A 17,819-nucleotide genomic window follows, 5' to 3' on the forward strand; every position below is an offset into this window, starting at 1 on the left:
AGCAAATTAGGTATATAAAAAAATAAAACAATTAAATATTTTTCAGTCTCTTCAATCTTAAAATTTTTAAGAGTGACTTTTTTTTTTGCTAATAATTTTTGGGAATATATTTTAACACCTATTTTTTTCTCATTTCCCCCTCCTTTGAATGGAGCTTTGGACAGTTTACCTCCTACACATTATTTGGAAAGGATGAATACTATACTTACATGTATTCAGCAGTCAGAAACCAAACTCTCTATACCTCAGGTATCTGTCACTGAATATGAAACCATGGAGCAAAGGCTCAGGGAGTTAAAGGTATGTATCTATTTGCTACTTACAGATAACAAATTATGGGAACATTCTGATGACTGATACATAGAAATTCAGGATAAAAATTTACTAATTCAACTAAATAATAATACAAAGCATTATAGACTGACTTACCTCCTTGAAATTATAGTCTTAAACTTTCTAGATAAGAAGTAAATGCTGTTATTAAAGTTATCTATAGTAAATAAAGATCATTTACTTTGTAGATTAATATGTATTTTCAGAGATATATTCAAATAGATTTGGGGGAAATTAGATCATTTCTTTGAATTCTATTGCAAGTCCTATCATATTTCCAATTAGAGACAAGTAAAAGGAATGCCATCTGTAAAGTGTAGGGTTCTTTTACTCCTTCCCTTTCTCAATCTTCCTTCCTTCTTTTCTTTTGTTACTTCCTTTCTTTCTTCCTCATTTCCTTTTCTTCTGTATTCCCTTTGTTATTTTCTTTCTTTGTTCCTTCCTTCTTTCTTTTTATCTTTCCTTCCTATTTCCTCTTTTCCTCCCTGCCTCCTTCCTTTATTTTTTTAAATTTATGTTTAAATTATATATAAATTATGGTCATCATGAAAAATATAAAAATTAAATTACTATTTAAAGCAAAAATTTTATAACTGAAATTTTATATAATTTATTCATATTTAGGTATCATTTTAAAAAATGAGATTGTAAATTATACCATTATTTCTCTATCACAGGCTTTGCAAAGTTCTCTTCAGGAGCAACAGCCAGGTCTGAATCTGCTCAATACAACAGTGGAAGAGATGTCAAAGAAAGCTCCCCCAGAAATTAATAAAAAATATCAGTTAGAACTTGAAGGTATACAGACCCGTTGGAAGAAGTTATCATCACGGCTGTTGGAACACTGCCAAAAATTAGAAGAACAGATGACTAAACTCCAACAATTCCAGGTTATCAGAAATTTGTCTTTCTATATCCATCCTTTTTTTGGCCTCTTTTGTTTTTCACTTATTCTCTGCTGCTAGATCTATTCAATGAAACTAAGTCAGATGCATAAAAGACCTCCAAAGTTCTTGAAAACCAGTTCTAAAATTTAAAAAAAGAAAAAAAAAAACCTGCTTCTCAAGGGGGAAACTGATTAGGTGCATTTCATATTTCAGTTTTTTTAAAAAATGATTTGTCTCAATATTTTCTTTGAACATCAACCAGTACTTTTATTAATATCATTTTCATTTAGTTTGTTTTTTTAATTTCTGTAGTAATTTTGATGTTTTTAAAATCATTTAATTTTCTTTATCTTTATATTTTGTTTTTATAGAATATAGATATTGTTTCTTATGGAAAGTTGACATAGAAACACATACAGTCTTTGTTTTCATTGAAGTTCTTTCAATGGAATTATACACAACATGAGTTATTCCACTGTTTACTTATATCATTATCATATCAGGCTTTATTTTTACCTATATGTATATTTTTGAGTATTTGTCTCTTGACTTCAAAACAAAATTCATAGTCAACAAGAATGTCCTCCAAACCTTGTTTATTTAGATCTGATGCCTTTAAAAGTTGCCATTTGACTTACTTATTGAGTTGTAGTCTGTCCTCAGACAATGAACATGCCCTGTCTGTTGCTGACTCCACACTCAAAGTATTAATAATTTGATCCAACATGTAAAGGCTTATCATCTGCTAACATAAACTTAGAGTTTCCTCCCTACTTGGATGAGGCACTGTTTCTTTTTTTATTCAATCCCTGTTATTTTAGAGGAAGGGGGTAATTCAGTATTCTAGGTTTAGTTCAATAATTTTTTCTAGAATCATTCCCTTTTTATACCATGCATCTTTGTCCCTATTTTGTCATCTGATAACTAGAATTGTCCAAGCTAGAAATTTGTTATTCATTTAACTTTCTCATGCAAGAGACATCTGTGACATTAGAAATAGGAAACTAATTAGACATATTTCCCTCAGTAGGTGTATATTCCTCTCTGTAAAACACTCAACTCTGTTCTACAGATGATCAATGTTAATATGTACAATTGGCCAATTTCTAAAAAGTTATTAATTTTTTATTAATCATTATTCTCCTTTGTTTCTAGTCCCGTTGTTTTTCCTCTTTGCCCATTTTGTTATCAAGTAAAAATGGAAAAAGTAGTTTTCATCATAAACATTCATAATCTATGAAAACTACCTTCATATTGGCGATATCTAAAAATGTATATTTCCTTCTTTATTTCAAATCTGTCACTTCTCAGGCATGACATTGATAGCCTGCTTCATCTTTGGTCTTATTGAATCATACTGTTTCTTCTTAATGTGGTTATTGAATAAATTATTCTACTATATTTTTTTCATTCTATATCAATTCATAAATGTTTTCCAAGTATCCTCTGAAACTGTCAGCTTTGTTACTTCTGACAGTACAATTTTATTCTATTGCATTCATGTACCATAATTTGCTGAGCCATTACTAGATGAAATCTTCATTAGTATGCTTTTATGTGAAATGCTGCTATAAATATTTTGCACATAGGGGTGAAAAATTCCTTCAAAGAAACCAGAGGAAGAGTGTTTGACATAACCTGAGTTCCTTTTATCTAGAGCATTCTCTCTTTTTTCCTTCCACTGAGTATGAAGATCCCTGAACCCAATTCCAGGATTTATATCCTGTAACAACCAGAGATTCATTTTTATTCTTAGTGTTGATTGATGATGTTCTTAGCCATATACTTTCTCCTTCTTCTTTTGATCTTACCCCATTGCCTCAAGCTAGTCACTTTTTTTGTGGGAGGCAAAATATGCCAGTAATAAAAACAAACAAGTCTATTTATTGCTTTTGTCATTATTATTTACTTTGCTTTCTTACAGAAATCTCTAAGTTCCTTTTTGAAAAGCAGCCAAACCAGCCTGGCTTCCTTCTAGCTGTGCTACACATCCAGAGTTCTATCCTCCTATAATTATTGTTCCTGTTACACTTGAATAGTATTGCAATCATTGTAAATGGAATATGAATATTCTTTATACTACCCCAACAAGTAATCATTTAGCCTATGAGGAGACAATATAGTATGATGGAAAAACATTGGACCAAAAGTTAGGAAACAAATTCTTATTTCTGCCACCAACTAAATGTTTGACCTTTGGCAATTCATTTTATTTTTCTGTGTTCATTTCCTCAAACATACAGGGAACAGTGTCAATTAGAGTAGACAAAATATAAACTTCCTTTTAGATCCAACATTTTTTGCCAGATATCCACTTGTCTGGAATTTCTCCCTACTCATCTGTTTCTTGACTTCCTGGCACTTTTTTCAATCCCAGCTAAAATCTCACTTCTACAGTAAGTATTTCTTGATCTTCATTAATACCTTCCTTCTGCTGATTGTCTCCAGTGTATCTATCATTCATTCATATATATATATATATATATATATATATATATATATATATTATTTGTGCATATTTGTTAATTGTTTTCCCTATCAGATTTGAGTTCTTGAGGACTGTTTATTTTTTGTTTTTTTAATTTTTTTTTGTCTTTATATTTTCACTGTTTAACAGATGCTTAGTAAATGTTTACTGACTTTTTATGCTCCCATAACTTCCAGTGATTAGGCATTACAAGGCAGCCCATTTCATTTGTTCAGATGACCCTAATTATTAGATAGTTCTTCAAAGTGTGTCAAAATCTATATCACTGTTGTTCAGTTCATTGGTTCTGAGTTATGTTCTCTGGAACAAGAATGAGATTCATACTTTACTCATGTCACAGATTTTAAAATGTTACATATAATTGTCAATATATTGAATACTCAAATGTTGTTTTCAGCTTGTACATAGTTTCATCTTGAGTACCTTTGAATTTTATAGCTAAAAATGACTCCTATATGTTAACTGTTATTGATAAGAAGCTAGATTATGTTCATTGTACTGTATAAGCACAAACTCTTCTGATGCTGAAAAGGAAGGGTGGTTGTTGTTGTTTTGTGTGTGTGTGTGCACGTATGAACACACAAAGACACACATACATGAAGAGAGAGTTAGAAACTTTTATAACTATGACCAACTCAAATTTTTAGTTTTTTACCACTTTCTCATATTCTTTCTAAGTAGAAGCTGCATAATTATCCCACAACATACATTTTATTCGCACTTGTTAAGAAAAGAGTTCTAGTGAGTCAATTTTCTTAAAAGAGATAACTATGAGTAATTATTGTTTGATTTGAATATTTTCATCTGAGGATTGGAATGTTAGTTTCTGAGTGTTGCCAAATACTTTAAGAAACATTTTGAAATTATATGTATGTGTATATATGTTTAATATTTCAGAATTTTGAGAATCAGTAAATTAATATATTAAAGTTGATGGCATTTGCTCTAGTACATCTTAGTTAATGTTCCTTTAAAGAGGTCTTTCATTCTAAGGAAATTGTGAGTGCCAACAAGCTCATCTCCTATATTAGTAATATCACCGTCCTACTCTCATATCCTGGATTTTTCTATTATTTTATTTTAGATGTCTGTCATAGTACTGGGCATATTTGAAGCCTGCCATATAAATATAAAGTGTGACATAAAATATGCTACATTTGATGATGGGAAATAACATATATATGACAGGTGGTAAGTGAACATATTATGCACCTACTATGATGCAAAGCTAGGGAAGCCTTAGTCCCAGTAACTGTATTTTTAGTGTATTTATGAATATTTTTTACTTGATAAAGTAAATTCATTTGATTTAAAGAAATGATGAAAATTTGATAGTGTATCTACCCTTTTTCAACTTCTTAGTATTAATTGCTTCTTAAAAACTTCTTTTGACCTCCTTTTCAATGCATAGCATAAAGTCAAATCTTGCATTCATAATTCTTTGAATTATTCCTTGAATTATTTGAAAATGAATTTAAAGAAAGAGATAAAATGATTGTAGTGATTTAGTAAAATATCCAGAATTTTATTAAACAAGATGTAGCGACTCAGGGTTACATGAGTCCAACTCTGTTTGCAATAAAAGCTATGTTGAATTATTAAAAACAACAAGAATTACTGTCCCTGGAAGAACTGACTTTTGGTATCTCTGGGAGGTAAGGTCCCAGGTTAGCAATTTCCCAAATATGATTCTTTACCTAAATCTTTATTTTAACAGCATAGAAAGTTACCATGAATGTGCCATCATATCACTTCTTAATTATCTTCCAGACATATGTTTTAAAGAACTTTTTCTGGGTCTCTATAGCTTCAGTTTGAGGAATGTCTTTCTTACTTTTGTTGTTGTTGTCATTTACTAAGATCTATGGCCTAAAATCTCAAGCTGATGCAATCAATTAACAAGGTGTTCTACTTTCCAAAGCAAGTTTTTTATTACCAAAATATATTGAAATTTCCATAAATCCCAATAATGAAAATGAAAATGTAAAATAACATAGAATAGACAAAATTTCCTAATGGCTAAGAACTGCAGGTTTGATTTGGAGTTAGGAAGGCCTAGTTCAAATTCTACCTCAGATAGCTATAACTTCTAAAAACCAAGGGCAAGTAAATGAACTTTGAGTTTCATTTGTAGAATAGGGATTTGTAAAGTAAGAGATATAAGTATTCTGTTAAGAAGAGAAATTTTATACATTACTTATATGTGTGTATATGTATGTATGTTACTTTGAAAGCTTCAAACTATTATTTAAATGTTAACTGTTATTATTGCTCTTTTTGCTATTATTGAAACAGACAACTCTATGCTCAAAGCAGAAAATATTACCTTCTTATACACTAAACAGATTTCCTCATTGTCTCAAAGTTACTGGTTCTGTTGGTTAGAAGTCTTCTGTGTATAAGTCTTTTACCCAGTATTACCACAACTGTGTTAGTGATTTTGTTGTTTTTATTACTGATATTATTGTCTAAATTACTACTTGTTTTTTTATCACAAGAACTGACAGTATTGATATGATTTCAACAAATAGATGTTTCTGTCTGGTACAAATGTAAATATAAAAGTGTCACATTCTCTGTTAATATCTCACATTTGCATAGTGCAAAAATAAAGTAAGATACTTTATTCACAATAACTGTTAGGTAGGATAGTATATATAAATATTATCACCTCCATTTTAAAGAAAAAAAATGAAGTTCTGAAAAATGACATATTCAGGTCAGTGATTTGTGGGTGAACAAATTGCTAGTAAGTTCCTGACACAAGACTTAAATCCAGGTCTTATCCATTTGAGTAGTTTAAAGAGCTCTTAACTAAAATACTCATACTTATTCTGATTAAAACAGTGCTTAATCACAAGGTCAAAGAAAAAACATAACAAAACAATATCTCCTTTGTCTTTGACTTTTTTCCAATAAAAAGTCATTGGGTAAGAAACTAGAAACACATTTTATTTGATGTTCTTCTTTTCCCATTCTGAACACTGAGGGATTTTACCTATTATCATTTGTATGTAAGAGTTGGTTATTGACTTATTTCTATAAGGCAAATATTTGCCTTATAGAAATATTAATCATTGTTGATTGTACTTACTTTTTACTAGGGGGAAAACATTTTTACTAATTTCTTGAAGCAAAATATATTTAAGTATTCTAATTTATTTCAAATAATTAATGCTATTTTTCTTGGTGATATATTTGAGGAAATGCTAACTAATTTGTTCATATATTCAGTGCTTTGATGGGTCCTTGAGGTCACTGGTAACACTATCAACAATCTAGATCCTGTGTGACTTTTATCCATATCTCTCTCTTGCTCCATGACCAGATCAGTTCTTTTTCAATCATATATCATAGATGACATCTTTGTTGGTACTTCTTTTTTACAATTCTTGATTAGTAATGCATTTTACCTAGCATATATGACTCCATTGGTTTTGTATAACTTTCAACTTTAATTCTTCAAAGATGTAATATAGATGATTAGTCATGTCTATCTAACATTACATAGATTCCTGCATAAAAAAGTAAAAGTAGAAACTACTATTTAAAAAAACTCCAGATCAAAGAGGATGGGAATTCACAAAAGAAATTTGTATTAAATCCCAAAGATAATGTGCCTAACAGTCTTCATAGATGTATACACATGTATAAATAATGTATAAAGATAGTTCCTAGGACAGTAATATTGCATATGTGTGATATATTATTTATTATAAATAGACAACCCATTCATAAAAAGAACTAGAGGATGATCCCCAGCATATTAGGAAAGAACCTTCTGGAGATTTTATGGTAGATGTGAACAAAAGTTACATGGAGTGAAAGGAATAGGTGTGATATGATATATACAGTTAGAGGGATTAACTGTGTCAAATATGTGATGTGTGTGTGTGTGTGTGTGTGTAGCCCTCCTTGCCTCAGCTCCTATTAGAGGCTAAAATATTTCCAGTATATTTAAAAGTATAGCTTCCCCTCTGCCCTAATCTTTTATGTCAAACATAAAATAACACATTATCTAGTCAACATTTTGCTTTTTAACACTTTTTCCTTATACCAATAAGAATAAATTAGTATATAGTGAAGATAAACAATCCCTGGGAAATGGAATGCTGATTCTCTAGGGCTATAGCCCTTGGGGAACAAAGAAGTCTTTTCCCTCTCCTTAATCATTGCATCCCCAGAAAAATAAATAGGAAGTATCTCTCACCATGGGTGGTAGAGTGTGATGTATATATGTGCTTGTCTCACAAAAATCAATCAAAAGCCAATCAACAAATGCCCATGAACATTTTACCATGTGCCAGGGATTGTGTTAAATTCTGAGGATTAAAAAAATAAAAATAAAACCACTATCTGTCATCAAGATGTTTATATTTTAATGGAGAAAACACCATAAATGAATTAGCATAAGATAAAAACAAAGTAGATTGAGATGAAAGATAACAGTGGGAATGGTACTAGCAGCTGAGGTGATCTGGAAAGGCCTCAACTGCCTCATCTAAGGTAAAAATAATCTATTCCTTGAGAAGCTAGGCAAGCTTCAATCTTAGGCATGATGATGCAGGTATGTTAAACTGCAACATATATGTGTGTATGCACAAATATATGTATGTATTTGTATTAGAAGCACTACTTTGATGAAGTGATAATATTTGTTGTAAAATTACAAACTATCTTATAAAATGACCATGTAGAAATAAGGTAGCATAATTCTGTTATTCTATTTTATGTAAATATTTAACAGAAATTATGGTAATGATATTGTCTCATATAAATACATGATTATAATAATGAAATTTTCATAGCTCATTTATTGAAATCAATTTTTGTGAAAGTATTTCAAATAGGAATTGTTGAACAGCCAACGCAATATTTACAAAACATTGCGATTCCTTTTGTATAGTTTTCATTGAAGTTATAGTCTTCCTGAAGAAAAGATTCAAAATTAATTTAATTTATTTAGATAATTTAATTTTTATAAGAATTTAAATTTGAACATCCTTGTAGAAATGACAGCTGAAATCCGATTATAATTTAAGTGTAGATGTATTTCTGATAATGAAAGTGAACACTAACAGCCTATTATAAAAATAATTATCATGAAAAGAATTGACTCTTCTCCCTTTAATGAAACACTTTTTTAAATTAATCAAAAAAGGCATAAATTAAATGCAAAGCTTCATGCCATCTTACATATGTTTGAGACTGAAAAATAATCATTTTTGGATCATAGCAAATTTGGGCAATATTCCTTGACTTTGAAATTAGAGAACTAAATCTAGACTTAATGTGTACATACTAGCATAGTCCTTTGCATATGGTAGATATTTAAAATTTTTAATTGATTTGAATATAATTGTTTTCCATAGGATCAAAGGTGTTATACTAGAAGAGATAAGTAGTGTTTCTATAGAGATTAAAACAGAATTGACATCCATTTAAATGCCACAAATGAGCATTGAAAGATCTCTTTACTAAAGAATGACTTAAACATGGCAACATTTTCTCCACCTTTTCTACACAGAACTGTTAAGCAAGATTTTGTCCTTTGATCATTCTTTTCTCCTTAAAACATAAATTTCTACTTTGATGTTTATTATACTTAATGAAATCTTTGAAATCAGGGATTGTCAAGCTTCTATCTTTATCTGCATAGCTCTTACTAGAAGATTTTAGGATTTAGAGGTAGAAGGGACTTTGGTAATTGGATAGTTATTAGCTGTGTAACCATGGTCAAATCACTGAACCTCTCTGTTTTGTAATGTCCTTTTTTGTAATATGGTGATATAATAACATCTTTCTTAAAGGAGTTTTGTGAAAATCAAATAAGTTAATATGCTTGTGTTGTAATGACAAAGAAACTGAGGCAAGATAGAGTTTTTAATATTTTATTTGAGAGGGAGAGATTGTGCTGAGGACATGTTGCCTCCAGGGCTAATGTCTCAAAGCATCCAGTAGGGACGTTCCCATGAAATATATATACACATCTCTCCAAGCTACTGGGGTTGACTGAGGCAGGGGTGGAATCAGAGCACTGAGAGTGGAAATGGATTATCAATCCTGACAGGGTGGTGGAAAGCACCGAACATTCTGATAAGCTGGGATCAAGAAGAACAATTATATAATAGAGGGAGGCACTGGACATTCTGATAAGTAGGGAAGGTCTGGGGTCATGATGTCTAAGATAGAAGATCTTTTTCCTTATCTGGATTAAACATTTACAGTTTATAATCTTAGTGGAGCCAGCCCTAAATTATATCAGTTCTAATGATCAGGAGGGAAAGGTGTTATTGAAACCAGGGGATTGAGGCAGAATAATTAGGAACTGAGGCAGAAGAATTTAAGGGAAACTGAGGCAGGACAATTAGAAGGGATTTGTGGCACAACAATGTAAAGTACTTTGCAAACTTTAAGGCACTATGTGAATATTGGCTATCATTATCATTATCATCATCATCATCATCATCAATATTATCCTCATCAAGGCCTGGAGAGACTTATATTAACTGATGCTAAATGAAACGAGCAGAACCAGGAGACATTGTACATGGCAACAAGAAGATTATACAGTGCTCAACTCTGATGGAATGGCTCTTTTCGAGAGTGAGATGATTCAGGCTAGTTCTAATGATCTTGTGATGAAGAGAACCATTTACACCCAGAGAAAGGACTATGGGAACTGAATGTGGTTCACAACATAGCATTTTCACTCATTTTATTGTTGTTTGCTTGCATTTTGTTTTCTTTCTCATTTTTTCCCAGTCTGATTTGATTTTTCTTGTGCAACAAAATAATTGCATAAATAGGTATGCATATATTAGATTTAACATATATTTCTACCATATTTAACATATATTGGACTACTTGCCTTCTAGGGAAGAAGGTGGGTGAAAGGGGGGAAACTGGAACACAAGGTTTTGCAAGAGTTAATGTCACAGAATTATCCATGCATATATTTTGAAAAATAAAAAGCTTTAATAAAAAAAAGAAAATAAATAATAAATCTGTATACATATATTGCATTTAACATAAAAATATAATCCTCCTCATTCCTTCATTAGTTATTGAAATCCTGAAAACTTGAATGACCTTCCCAATACAAGACCAAATATGCAAGTAACACCATCAAGTTTCCTAATTAAGTCTTCTTACAATAAATCCAAAGTTCTTTTCACCAAACAATACTGTTACATGCCTCTGAATCCCCAAGGCTTAAGGTTTATTGTATAATAGCAACATTATTTGGTATCAGAGACTTAGACACAAAAGAGCCCTTAAAGGTCATCAGGTAAAACTCTATTATTTTAGAAAAGAAACTGATTTAAAGGAGATGAGGTGAGGTTAATGGTTATTACCAAGTTTTATATAGAACATAGAACCTGGAGTTGAGAAATCTTAAGTTTTAATCTTGCCTCAGACACTTACTAGCCACATGACTGTGGTTCAGTCTGGAACCACAGTCTGGAATGTTTGGAAGAAACAGCAAGGTAGATGGAACAATGGATAGAGAACTAGTCATATCTCTTTTGGTTCTAACATTCTATAAATCAAAGATGTACTCATGAGATCGTGAATATGAAGGTGGTAGCATCCTTATAAATGATCTACTCCACACCCTTCATTTTATCAACCAGGAAATAAAGAAATGATTTATTTCAGGGTAACACAGATAACACAAAGAAGAGTCAGGATCTGTATCCAGCCTTTGGCTCCAAATCCAGTGTGCATTCATCTATATCATGTTGCCTTTGTTATACACATGGTCAGTATTTTTTGAGCTTTCTAAGTAAAAGACCACTCAGTACTTTCTAAGGAAAATCTAGACTCTTGTGTCATCCAAGAATCTAAAGAAATCTCAGTACTTTCTAAGGAAAATCTAGCCCAAATATCATGGGTGGAAAGATTCAAATATTGCTCCTATTAGAGATGGACAAAGATGCAGGATTTGGGGGGAATAGTAATAGAGAAGGAGAATAAAATGGGTGAGGAGGAGAAAGATAAGGAGGGAGAAAGGAAAAAGGGAAGGAAGGAGGAAGGAAGGAAAAAAAAAGAAAGAAAAGAAGGGAGGAAGGATAAAATTAAGGACAAAGAATTGTGAACAGATTGTTTTGTTTATGGAAATTAACAGAAGGAAGTTCAGAAGGGCATTGTTATTGTCACATTAAAATTGATTATGTACATAGTTTAAAAACTTTGTGTAAGGTATATGAATGTAACGGAATATTATGGTCCAATAAGAAATAATAAGTAGGCTGATTTCAGAAATGCTTGGAAAGACTTACATAAACTCTAATTTAGTGAAGTGAACAGAACCAGGAGAATATTGTTCATAACAGTAACAGTAACATTATGTGATCAACTATGATAGACTTAGTTCTTTTCAGAAATGCAGTGGTCTAAGACAATTCCAATAGCCTTGGGTTAGAAAACACCATCCACATTCAAAGAGAGAACTATGGAAATGGTGTGGATCATTCATCATTTTTTGTTTGCTTTTTTTCTCCTCATGGTTTTTCCTTTTTGTTCCAATATTTCTTTCACAACATGGCTAATGTGAAAACATAGTTAAAATGCTTGTATAAGTATAACATATAGCAGGTTGCTTGCTGTCTTGAGGAGAAGGATAGGGAAGGGAAGGAACAAAAAATTTGGAACTCAAAATATAATAATGAATATTGAAAGTATATTTACATGTGATTGGAAAAATAAAATATTATTTTTAAAAGAACTTTAATAAATTCATGGTTTCTCATACAATAATCTTATTCTGACATAATTAGTATATGTAAAGGCTCATTTTGTTCATATTTTAATGTGTAATTTAATAGCCAAGAAATATTAAACAGTCCTAAGTTGAATTAAGATATACTATCTAGGCATAAAAAGCTTTAAAAAAAAAAAAAGAAAAGAAAACTATACCCCAAAGGTCAATATATGTTGAAATGGAATTTAAAGTAAAGCCAAAATGATCTCTCTGCTTCATCAAAGAACTTTTAGGAGGGCAAAAGGAAGAGAAATGCATTATCAAAAGTCCATGGAAATAAAGACTAACATTTCACAATCATATATGCTTTCACACAAAAGCTCTTAAAGCATGCTTTAAAAATAGTAATATGCACAATAATAGGGTTTTTATGAATTAAAAAAAATCCACAGAATCTCAATTTTGCAAGAAACCTCAGGCTGTCTCATCCAACTATATCTGATCTCTTGAACATTTTATATATGTTTTTCTAGTACATCTTTGACAACTGGTCATTTAGCCTTTGATTGACAATGTCTAGTAAAATGGAGCCTACTTCTTGAATCAGCCTCTTAGATTTTCTGAAACCCTCTAATTTATAAGACATCTTCCCTTATATCAGCCTGGAATCTGTTCTTCTCTAACTTTGTCCAAGTGCCTCTTACTGAGGCCATAGAGAACAAGTCTAGATGCAATCTCTCTTCTGCTCATTATCCATCCCCTTGCCCCTGGCTCCTCAGTGAAGTATTAGATAGATAGATAGATAGATAGCATTTTCTCTCTTTTAAGAAGGTTAAATCTTGCATTGAGAGTTTAAAACAAGAAGGAAAATTGACACTATCAAATTTGGAAAACATTTTATGGAAGGTTTTGGTAAGGGAAGCTATAAAAACACAATTGAAATGAGTTTATTGTTCATAATCTGTTTTATGTATTGTAAGGGAACACTTAGCAACAATACATGTTGTAGCTTATTTTTTTTCTAAAGGAAAAATGATTTGATCTTCTTGAAAATAGCATCATAAACTATTGTACAATCATTTTTTTAAAACTCTTATTCTTGTGTTAAACACTAAACTTTGACAATATAGCCTAAATAAAGATTTTCTCCAGAATTATACATTTTTGTACTGTTAGAATAATTTCTGTGCTAGTGTACAGAAACATATATTTGTAATAAATAACATGAGAAGCAGTTGGTATTCCAGTAACACTATAAAATGCTTCTCTAATTACAGAATGACATAAAAACCCTGAAGAAATGGATGGCAGAAGTTGATGTTTTCCTGAAGGAAGAATGGCCAGCCCTTGGGGATTCAGAAGCTTTAGAAAAACAACTGAAACAGTGCACAGTAAGTAATAGTTATATAAATGCCAAAATATTTGGTAGTATAAAATGGGAAATTACCAAGCCTATACACTTTCTGCCAACTTTACTTGACCTGGACTAAATTTCATGATATATCATTTTAAAATGCAGTTTTAGTTGAGTAAAAAACTAGTAAGAGTCATTATCTAAATCATGATAATAAATTATTATGATACATTGAGGTGATATGGAAGATAAAGTGTTAGACTTGAAGTCAGGAATACCCCAGTTTAAAATCTAGCCTCAGGCAATTAGTTTTGTCACTCCAGACTAGTCACTTAACTTTTATTCACCTGAGATCTCTTATGTATAAAAAAGAAATTAATGAAACCCCTGCTTCACAGGGTTATTTTGAGAAGCACATGATATATTATCTGTAAAGGACTTTGCAAACCTTAAAGCACTATGTAAATTCTAGCTATCATCATCCATCAGTCCTCTCTCTGACATTTGTTGTGTATTGAGATCTTTCTCTTCCTTCCTCCTTCCCTCCTTCTGTTCCTTCCCCCCTCCCTTCTCTTCCTTCCTTATTCCTCCCTTCTCTCTGTCACTGTCTCTCTTTCTCTCTCTCTCCCTCTCTGTCTGTCTGTGTCTGCCTATCTTTCTGTCTCTTTGCCTTTGTCTCTATGTATGTATGTGTGTTTCTCTCTGTATTTATACACATATTACATATATAATATGTACCTTTCTTTATATGCATATACACATATATCTGTGTGTCTTTCAGTTTGTTAAAGCTTGTGTATTTTGTGCCCACAATCCAGTGGGAATTAAGATGAGAGCATCTATTAGAGGATAGGAATAGAAGCATAATATGGGGAATTCTCAGGTGAGGAAATATCCCTCAATAATGCAGGTCAGCACATTTTCTGCAATTTGCAGTCTTTAAAAATTCCTAGAGACCTACGGATTAAGTGACTTGCCCAGCCAGTATTCGACAACTTGAGTCAGAATCAGGACTCAAACCTAGGTCTTTCTGGTTCTGAACCCAGCTTTCTAATCACTACAACTTATTCTCTCTGTTATTTCTTTTATATTTGCAAAAGCTTAATAGTGCCTGGGCAAAGTGTGTGATTTCTATTTCTAAATTAAAAACTTGCTGCAATATTCTCTCTGAAGTTCCACATTTTTTTTCAAAACATTAGTAACAAGAGTAAAAACTCACATTGATTTCACAATTAGGGTTTACCCTATCAAGTAGTCAAATAGAATGTGTTATCACCCCAATTTTATAGATGAAGAAGTAGAGATTCAGAGTCTGAATTATGATTTGTATCCTAGTTTGAACTTGTGTTTTCTCATCATAAATATAAGGAGCTTTACATTTTATGCCAGTATCTCTTGGATCATAATATATATTAGTTTATGTTAGTATAAATCCTAATGGTAATATAAACTCATCACTAATTTTGTATTTTTCTCATAACAGAAATTCTATTATTTTTTATTTTGTTAATAAACAAAGTATTTTTCATTGAAATTCCAAAACCAGGAAGATCATGAAGTCTTGTCAGTTTTGTAATACTGTTCTTCTGATACACTTATCTTAAACTGAAAGAAGTTTACTGCACATGATTTCAACATTTACAAAGCAGTTTGCATACATTATTCCACTTAATTCTCAGGACATATGTTTTAAGTAGGAACTATAGGTATTGCAAATGACACACTCAAAGAATTTAAGTAATTTGCCTACATTAGGACATCCATAGAGGCTCCTAAGTGGCTAGAGTGCTGAGTATGAAGTCAAGAAGACCTGCGTTCAAATCTGGCCTCAAGCAGTTATTAGCTATGTCAATTTGACTTTTGTTTGCCTTAATATACTGGAAAAAGAAATGGCAAACCACTTCATTATCAACCTGAATAATAAATATCACTCAACAACAACAATAACAACAGGTATTAGATGCCAGAAGTGAGATTTGAACCTACCTTCAAGTCTTAGTGTGTATGTTGCGGGGTTATATTCAAATTGCTGTATACATTTTCATTTCATTAATTTTTTTTTTTCCTTTAGGTTTTAGTAAATGATATCCAAACAATCCACCCAAGTTTAATCAGTGTCAATGATGTTGGAGAGAAGATAAAGAATGAAGCAGAGCCACAATTTGCTTCCAAAGTTCAAGCAGAATTAAAAGAACTTAATTTTCAGTGGGACCATATTTGCCAGCAGGTTGGTGGTCTACAGTTGTCTTGATTTCTTTTGTTTAATATTTTCATTTTCCTTTGTCTCCCCCCCTTCAATTGCCCCTCTCTTTCAACTTTTCACTTATTTCTTTGAATACTCTTAGACATTTCCAGTTCAGAGTAATTATCTTTCTATCTCACAAAGTTTACTTCAAATACAGAAATATGTGCAGAGTAGATATTACAGACTATGTGATTTAGTCTTACTGAATGAGACTCAAAAATTGAATGTCAAAAATATAAATTGGCTCCACAGAAGAAACTGTCACTTATTAAAAAAAGAAAAAAAAAAAAAAACTTTCTTCTTTTTTTTTAGTCCATGTTTTCATTTAAATCTTTTTTGTATATATAGCTATAGATAGATCCTATTTTAAAATGAGTTTATCATAAAGGAAAAAAAATTCAAAAAATCAAAGTTACTCACAGAAATATAAGGGGGAAAAGTATTATTAAATTATAACTGACCTACCCCAAATTTGACATTCTGTACAAAAATACTGCCAGAATGGGGGGGGCAGGCAGTTCAGAAACATGACATTTATTATAGCAAAAACCTGAAATTGAATTCAGACTGAACATTGATTGGGAATAAAATGAGAAACTGAGATTTATTCTATTCCATAATTGCACAAAATATTAGAGAAGGGCCAGAAAGACATCTGGCCTCTAACATAGTATGGGGATATAGCAAAAGCAGAGGCCTCCCCTGAGAAAAATACAACAGTGGTTTTAAAAAATTCCTAGGGTAGGAATTGTGGAATCCCTGGGAAGCAATAATAAATAATACTTTAGGTCATGATACTTTAAGGTACCTAGCATTTTTTCCTGAGAAGTCATAAAGGACCTAAGAGATCCAAGGGAATGTAGCACATGGATATAGAGATGAATGTAAGAAGCCAGGTTATATAGGGGAAGACCAAGCAAAGCTGAACTGCTTTCCCCAAAAGTAAAGAGTGAAGCAGAGCCTGCCTTGGCATAAAACCTCACTTCAAGAACCAAAGCTGGAGAGATGAGTAAACTAATGAATACCCCATGCTCCCATGCTATTTAAAATATTATTGCAGATAAATAGATTTCCCTAAAGAGAAACTAAATCCAAAACAACCACAAGCAGGAATTGAATGGGGGTGGGGAATGATTTTTCTAAGATCTGATGTAAATAACCTAGAAGAAATGCAGCAAGTGATTTTAAAATGAAATAAAATATCAAAAGAAGAATAATTAGAGGAAAATGTAAACAATTAGAGGGTAAGAACATAGCTATCAATTAAGGAATAGCTGAAAAATTATATTATGAATGTAATAAATAGAATATTAATTAGTTCTAAAAAACTGAAAAATATATCAGAAAATCCTTGGTTGTTTGAATTTATGCAGAGTGAAGAGAATGGAAATAATTTGTAACAGATTGATATCACAACATAACTTTGAAAGAAATTTTAAAAACACCTTTGAAAAACTTAAGAATTCTTATCAATGAAATGATCAATGTATAATGACAAATGTGACCTACCTCCTTATAGAGAGGTGATGGCTATAAGATGAGAAAGAAGACAAATATTTTTGGTTTGAGCAATTGTGCATATTCATTTTTCTTGACCATGCTTATTTGTTATTAGGCAGTCTTTTCTCTCTTTTTTTGTAGTTTTAACTGGAGAAAAGTATAGATAAGAGAAAGAGTAGCAATAGTGATGCCAAATAAAGGGGGGCTATCAAATTTTTTTGAGTATTAGAAAAGAACAGTGAAAATTCAGAAGAAAGTTCAAGAAAGGTGATAGTTTTGAAAATTAGAGGTAAAATTTATATCCT

The 17,819-nt window shown here is 31.4% G+C and overlaps 1 protein-coding gene across 10 annotated transcripts in view; it reads left to right on the top strand.

Annotated features, from left to right (window-relative positions):
* DMD (dystrophin) overlaps positions 1 to 17,819 on the top strand; it is a 2,285,006-nt gene that overhangs the window by 881,953 nt on the left and 1,385,234 nt on the right. For 9 of the 10 annotated variants that reach the window (XM_031963631.1, XM_031963630.1, XM_031963635.1 and 6 more), the window contains 4 exons: positions 155 to 300; positions 1,011 to 1,223; positions 13,693 to 13,806; positions 15,841 to 15,996. In XM_031963631.1, the coding sequence (XP_031819491.1) occupies positions 155 to 300; positions 1,011 to 1,223; positions 13,693 to 13,806; positions 15,841 to 15,996 (629 nt within the window). Of the gene's footprint in view, positions 1 to 154; positions 301 to 1,010; positions 1,224 to 11,270; positions 11,474 to 13,692; positions 13,807 to 15,840; positions 15,997 to 17,819 lie in introns of those variants that run through there. The other variant, XM_031963639.1, reaches the window with a different exon arrangement.

This window comes from Sarcophilus harrisii, chromosome 3 (assembly GCF_902635505.1).
Source record: "Sarcophilus harrisii chromosome 3, mSarHar1.11, whole genome shotgun sequence".
NCBI lineage: Eukaryota > Metazoa > Chordata > Mammalia > Dasyuromorphia > Dasyuridae > Sarcophilus > Sarcophilus harrisii.